Genomic DNA, 7,208 nt, shown 5'->3' with positions numbered 1-7,208 from the left:
TGCTGTCAATGCTTTAAGATCCATAGATGATCATAGTGTCCGACAAATTCCCTGCTGCGTTTTTATGTAGCCTTTTCGAAAAAAGTCATAGCGGAAAGTTTGGTAGATTTATCAAAAGGCGTTCCACGGTCTATTTAATTAAAGGTAATTACAGCTAAATTTTTCCAGGCAACCCCGCTGTAATCTGTCCTATCATTTTATTATTCATAAAAATTAAGTTTTATCAACAAAAAAAAAAAAAAAAAATATATCTTAATATATATATTTCTTGTGTGTGTCTGTATGTGACTGAACTCCTCCTAGACGGCTCGACCGATTTCGATGAAATTTTTTGTGTGAGTTCAAGGGGATTGGAGAATGGTTTAGATTTACCATTCGGTCCACTACAACTGTTTTTGAGGGCTCCGTACCAAAAAATGAAATTTCATTAAATGGTGGGAGCGCATATAAATCATATCACATTATGTATACTATGTGTACTATGTATTTTTAATAGTATTCAGGTATTGTCAATAGGCATTTATTAGAGCCATATGCGAGCGCAGCGAGCTCTACTATCAAAGGTCAGGCCAAAGGTAGTCACTCCAATAAATAGGAGTTAAATTGGGGTTTAGCGGGATGGGTTTAGCGGACAGGCTAAACGTAGTATAGGAATTGGAGTTACGTTTTTACGGGACAACGTCCGTCGGGGCCGCTAGTATATATATATATATCTGCAGATTCAAGCGTCGGGATTTTAAGCTATTAAATGTTAGGTATTCATAGTGCGATTACGTCTCCACTCTCCTAGATTTTTTTACATTTTATCGCTAGAACCATTGCTCTCCCCCCATCGCATAAATTATTGGCTAACTGATGAGATATCGTATTGGCAGTTTAGAAAAAATGTGTGCAGGTGAACTAGACCTTTTTTTTTTAATCGGTTTTTAAATGTTAATTTTTTTTATGGCTTACTCAACTCAGCCCATGTAAGTTTCTGGTTGCCTTCACATTTCAATAGACCGCCAATAAACTATAAAAACAATGATTACTTAAATAATGCTTGTTTATTTATAACTGTTACAATGTTACATTATTTGGAACTTGTATATTTTGTTACAGCTTTAGTACCTTCACTAACTGCATGTTTAGCTAATTCACCAGGTAATAATAATCGTACGGCAGTTTGAATTTCTCTACTTGTAATTGTTGACCGTTTATTATAATGAGCCAAACGTGATGCCTCAGCAGCAATACGTTCAAAAATATCATTTACAAAACTATTCATAATACTCATAGCTTTGCTTGATATACCAGTATCCCGTACCCCAAAAATTTGTTGGAGGTGTTTTTAATTTTGTAAATTCACTTGTTAAATTAAATAAATTAAAGATGAATTATTAATTTATTTATTAATTATAAATTACATAAACAAAATTTTAAAAATGCATAAATATAATTATCGTATTTTCTTATACAGTTTTTGCATTGATAAATGAACTTTTGAATCTCAGGTTCAACGCAATGACCCAAAAACCCGCAGATTTGTGTTGCCTCGACTTAATAAGCGGACTGGCCAACACAAAATTTTAAATTTTATTTTTTGTGCCATTTTAATATTTATAATTGAAATGCCTGTGAGGGTATCATAAAAATTGAGCTGATCGTTTTGAAAAATACATGCTCTAGAAATGCTTTAAATAAAATATAATAAAAATAAAAAAGTTATTACCTAATGTTTGGAGTAATATATAAATTTCTAGATTAATAAATTGCTTTATTAATAAATTATTATTTTTACCAAATCTCCTTTTGCATTTTCAATATAAAATTAAAGGTAATAAAAAAAGTTAATTTTATTCAAATAATTTAAAAAAAAAAAATATTTGTTTTATAACGGAACAGAAACAATTTATATTTTTCGCAAATTTTTACTTTTTTCTTTCATTAAAAATTTCGTAAATCTAGAAACTAATTTATTTAAATTGCTTTCAATAAAAAATGCATATCTTCAAAACAATTGTTTTTTAAGCAGAAAAAACTTTATTAAACACTTACTACAATTTTTAGAAAAATATATTTATTAAATATAAAATATTAAGCTTAGCTAAGCTTATTTAACAAAACAATAAGAAAATTTTTTTTGGTCAAAAATTAATGGACTAGCGAACTTTGGAAAAAATAGCTTTTATTGTTTGTTTATAAAAAAAGTTGAAATTGGTGTTTTATTTTTAAATTCAAATTTGTTAAAAAATAAAAATAATGTTTACTTACTTGTAAGTTTCATCGAATATATCAACAAATGATTTCTGCATAAATATTTGATCCTTAATATTACCAAATATGGATGAAGGTTTCATGTAAGGTATTTTTCGATTTTTCCAGTAATTATAATTCCATGTAAAATAAATATAAACGCCAGTCACTAATAATATTATTAATAACATTAGGAAGATAAATATATTTAAAACATACATTTTTCCAAAAATAAATTATTATGATCGCGTCAATTAATTATGTATTAATTAGTGATGCATACATTACACACAGTCTAATTAAATTTCAATTAAACTTGTCCTATTTATATATTTTTTATTCGGAAAAACATCTATTTTTTTTATGTAGAGGTCATAGATATATTAATAAAATTTTTTTACGGAATTGAGTAAGTTATTTATGTATAATTCGTATACTCTTGGTTCAAAAAATTAGAAGTATTTAAAATTATTTCATGACAAAGTTGTTGTAATTTTTTCTTAAATTTAAACAAAATTAGATTCGTGTCTCCACAATAATGATTTACTCTGGTTACTGATACTGGTTGAATTATGCACTTGTAACAAGTGCATAAACATTATCATAGAATTAATTATAATGAATGATTGGATGCCCGCGTTTTTGATAGTTTAAAAAAGATTTAAAATTTAATTTAGTAGTAGGTTATATGAATGTTATGCTTATTGTGATTATATACAATGTGCAATCACCAACAGAATGTTAAATACGCCCTCGTATTTTGTTATTCTCGAGTAATACCCTACGTTATATTCGAGGAAACGTATTATCAGATGGTTTACGAGATAAGCAAGTGTTATCATTTCAAAATCACCCTAAATTGGGTGCTAAAATGCTTTAACATTATTGAAGCAATATGTAATGAACTTACATTGAATTATCGGAATAACAAATTTACTAGAAAATGATTAATATTTCGAAAATTTGCTGTGAGTGGGCTCCTTTACATTGCTTTAATATGTTAAAGCATATTGACAAATAATTTTAGTCAGATATATAATTTTTGTATAAAAATTTAGTTTTTGAAGCATGAAAATAAACAACTATTCAGCCATCGATCAAACTGGCCAAGTACGATTTCAATTAGTCTGGAGATGCCATGAATCATCTCATAACCTTTGTAAATTTGACCCAAATTGGTTTGGGGTGGATACAAAAGTATGTATGATGTATCTTTTTAATTACTTTCTTTTTAAATACTTATATACCCCTTCAACAACAAACAAATTCCTGCTCTCAGAAATCTTTTGTTTGATATGCAACAAAATACACTATGAAAAAGTGTTGCACTCCTTAATAAAATACGTCCGAAAATTAACCCTTATATAACAATACAATTCTCGCTTATATTCTCCTATCAGTTTCGATATCCTATAAATTTCTAATTTACAACCCCCCCCCCCCCAACTAACTCCTTAAATCATAACTCAATTGGTTATATAAACTATAGGTCTGTGATTGGGTCATCAAACTCCTTAAAGTTTAAACTTTAAAGTTCAACTTTTTGCAAGAAGATTCATAGAAAATAGACTGGGAAAGTCAGACAGACAAAAACAAGAATGAGCCTTTAATGATTCCTGTTTCATTTTTATGAAGGAACTTTTAAAAGATATGAAAGTACCTATCTGTATTAAAAACGTGTTTCCTATATTAAAACTTTTACCAAAATGTTATTTCATGTTTCTTTTTCACTTTTTACTTTTTGACCTGGTTATTTAGTTAGTTTGTATGTGCATAGCAGTGGTGCCAAAAAATAAATGCTTCTTTTTCACAAATAATTTCTGGATAGTTCATTTTTTTTTAATTCGTGTCATTTATCAATAATATCATTTTCTTTTTATCACATATCATAATATTTAGTTTTTTTATTTAATATTTTGAGTTGGTTTGTTTAGAATTTGTTTATAAACAAGTTTTCACCAGTTAACGTAAATTTAAATAAAAAATATCACACTGCTCGTGAATTTTGAATACGCAGTTATTAAGGACATGAAAATGTATACGTGAATTCATTTGGTGATGGAGTATAAATACTTTTTTCGCCCAGCCGATTCCTTCCTCTTGTGTGATTATAAAATCCAAGTGAAGTTTTTTCACTGGGATTATCTTAATTTCGTGCAAGTAAATGGTCTATGAAAAGTTAAGTTTATGGCAGTTTTATTTATTATTAAATTTTTTCGTTACTTAATTTTACTTAAATAAGGCTCTGGACAAAATATCCGTAGGGGCAATCTTAAGATATTTTGCTGAAAAAATATCAAAAAATAATAATAAAAGTAATATTTAAAATAAAATATTTTTAATATTAAAATAAATTAAAAATATTTATATTTTTTAATATTTTTAATTTATAAAATATTTTTGATATTTTATCAAAACTTACGAATAAATTTTATGATAGTTAAAACTGCACATAAACTTAATAGTTTACAAGATACTTGAAGATTGTTGCATCCGAATAAATATAATCCCGGTGATAAAACTTTATGCTGAAAAACCTATATTTTCCTGGAGTATAATAAGGGCCGATGCTATAAGTTTAACGTTTCTGTGTATCTGTATGTATGTTTGTTGCATCGTACCTCCTAAACGGATAAACTGATTTTGATTTTGATTTGTTTGAATGGTAATTTAATCGAGAGTATTCTTAGCTATGTTTCTAAGTTCGAGTTTATGGTCCTTTATCGGAACACAACTAGAAAAGAGGTGATGATCGATGAATAATAATTCTTATGAAATTCTGTCTAAGGAACATCGTACCTTGCCTTGAAAAAAACTTAGTAGTTCTTCTTGCTCATCTTTTCATTTCATTGGTTCTGATAAAAATGAAATTGTTTTTAGGAACAGAATAAACAGCTAAGAATAAGCAGTTATATATCAATGACTTTTCCCTATTGTTTCATTGAAAGATAAGTACATTTGAAGAAATTTTTGCCATATTCCATTGTCAGTAAAACAACCAGTAGCTAATTTTTCTGAATGAAAATGAGCTAAAAATTAAACGCCTTTAGAAAATCGATGAAAGGATTTCTGAATAAAGAGAACAAATATAATTTTTAAAATTATTATTTAATTTTTAACAATTAATTACATTCATTAATAATATTGTCGGTGCTGTATACTTTTGAGGAAAACTTTGAAACTTTGCGTTTAGTTTCTTAGGTCTATAAAATGAAATTTCATCCATTGCAATTAAATTTTTTTTCGATGGAAACAACTATTTGGACCTTTTTTTCAAAAAAGCTTGCAAACAAACGATAGTAATTAAATACAAATTATTGACGATCGAAATATCATTTCCGTGTATTTTAATATGTCGAGTCGTATAGCCCATCCCTACTCTTTCCGATTCACTGCCAAGTTTTGAATACGTATGACTTACTTTTATTAAAAATTGAAATAATTTGAAATCGAACATTCGAGATATTCATTCCCTACTTGATTGTAGCCTGTAGTCGTAGTCCTATTGTAACAAAAACAAATCAATGAAGCTCCCAGGCAAAACTACAGCTCAGATTGAGTACCGAGTTCATATTTTGCATGACGGATATTGTGTTTTAATCAATAATTTGCACACAATTTTTGAAAACTATATGCAAAGTTTCAGAATTGTACTCGAAAGTGCAATATTAAAGAGCGTACCGATTGCACTATAAAAAGAATAGGAACAATATTTGTAACATAATTTTTTACTAATTAACTTAATTAATTTTGAAATAGATCTCTGTAATGATTAATTTAATATTCTTAATTTTTTCATTTAAGCTAAGTTTTTTTTATTGGGAAATTAGATTCAAATTCGAATAGTTTACTCCAAAATTTGAACTGTAACAATATATCAAGGAAAAAATGTTTCGAAAATCAATAGGAGCAGTTTTCTTAGCTATAACATGTTAAGAAAACTTCCCTAACTACAGTTTTTTTCTAATATAATAAGTTCAGAATTCAAGCTGTACATGTGAATTCAACTCTGATGGCCTACATTCAACCTCTCACATAATGAAAAAAACTTTAAATTCCCAATTAATAATAAATAAATTAATAATAAATTTTTAAAACTCCAAAAACACGATAAGATTATAATGCGCGTGTTTTAAGCACGGTGTTGAGATCAATACCCGGCACAGGAAAAATTTCGATTCATTTCAACCCGAAACTACCTGTCGACTGGCCTATTATTGATTTCAAGGAAACTCTTCTCACTCAATGTGCAATTAGTGTCATTGTAGCGCTGCCAATAGTTTGGATAGAGGCGTCAAAATGATTTATTTCGCACTATTAATAAACAATTTCTAACACGCAGTTATTAAGGCTCTGGAAAAGGATTAAAACAGCGTATGGTTAATTCAGTTGGCGATAGAGTAAGGGAAATCCTTTTACGGGAAGTAAGGCGTTTTTTTTACCCTATGGTAGATTAGAAATTTATTCAGAAGATGATTTGATTTTTTAATAAAATTATACTCAATTACCTCAGACAATCAATATGACTAATAATCCCTGACTAATAAAGAGAGGTGTTATAAGTTTAACATGTCTGTCTATCTGTGTGCTTGTTTGTGCCATTGTAGCTCCTAAACGAATGAACTGACTGTGATTTTTTATTTGTTTGAAAGGTTGCTTAAACCTAGAGAGTGCCCTTAACAATGTTTCAAGCTCGAACTTAGAATTCCATTCCCAATAAGAACTAGAAAAATGATCTTTCAACAGCTGAGCAGATTTCCTTGAAACGTAGCTAAGAACATTCTCATGAATCATGAACTAATGCACTTTCAAACATTTCTCTGTTTAGGAAATATGATGTCACAAATTGATCAGACCTGATTTTGTGTCGACGATTTATAGATTATTTTCATTACGGATTTGATTAAACTTCTGAGATAAAGTCAACATTATTTTAATTGTAAAACACTTACATTGTAAATCAATAGATAAGT

The 7,208-nt window shown here is 28.2% G+C and overlaps 1 protein-coding gene across 1 annotated transcript; it reads right to left on the bottom strand.

The window, feature by feature from the left end:
• Positions 1–1,072: 1,072 nt before the first annotated feature.
• On the bottom strand, positions 1,073–5,461 carry LOC123292728 (histone H2B-like). Its single transcript, XM_044873442.1, has 3 exons — positions 5,366–5,461; positions 3,441–3,462; positions 1,073–1,302 (listed from the first exon to the last, which is right to left on the bottom strand). The coding sequence occupies exons 1-3, from the start codon at positions 5,459–5,461 to the stop codon at positions 1,073–1,075; spliced, it is 348 nt and encodes a 115-aa protein (XP_044729377.1).
• Positions 5,462–7,208: the final 1,747 nt, after the last annotated feature.

The sequence above is a fragment of the Chrysoperla carnea genome, chromosome 2 (assembly GCF_905475395.1).
Source record: "Chrysoperla carnea chromosome 2, inChrCarn1.1, whole genome shotgun sequence".
In the NCBI taxonomy this organism is placed as follows: Eukaryota; Metazoa; Arthropoda; class Insecta; order Neuroptera; family Chrysopidae; genus Chrysoperla; species Chrysoperla carnea.
Note: the sequence above shows the minus strand (reverse complement) of the source record. Positions and strands in the feature narration are given on the sequence as shown.

Bases quoted from the DNA above. Each gene is read 5' to 3' on its own strand.
- LOC123292728 (XM_044873442.1), bottom strand. From the start codon at position 5,461: ATGGATGAAATTTCATTTTATAGACCTAAGAAACTAAACGCAAAGTTT. The intron at 3,463-5,365 runs GTAATTAATTGT...GTATTTAAAAAG, and splicing joins CGACAATATTATTAATGAAT to AAAGTAATTAAAAAGATACA. The intron at 1,303-3,440 runs ATACATACTTTT...TTTTTGGGGTAC, and splicing joins AGTAATTAAAAAGATACATC to GGGATACTGGTATATCAAGC.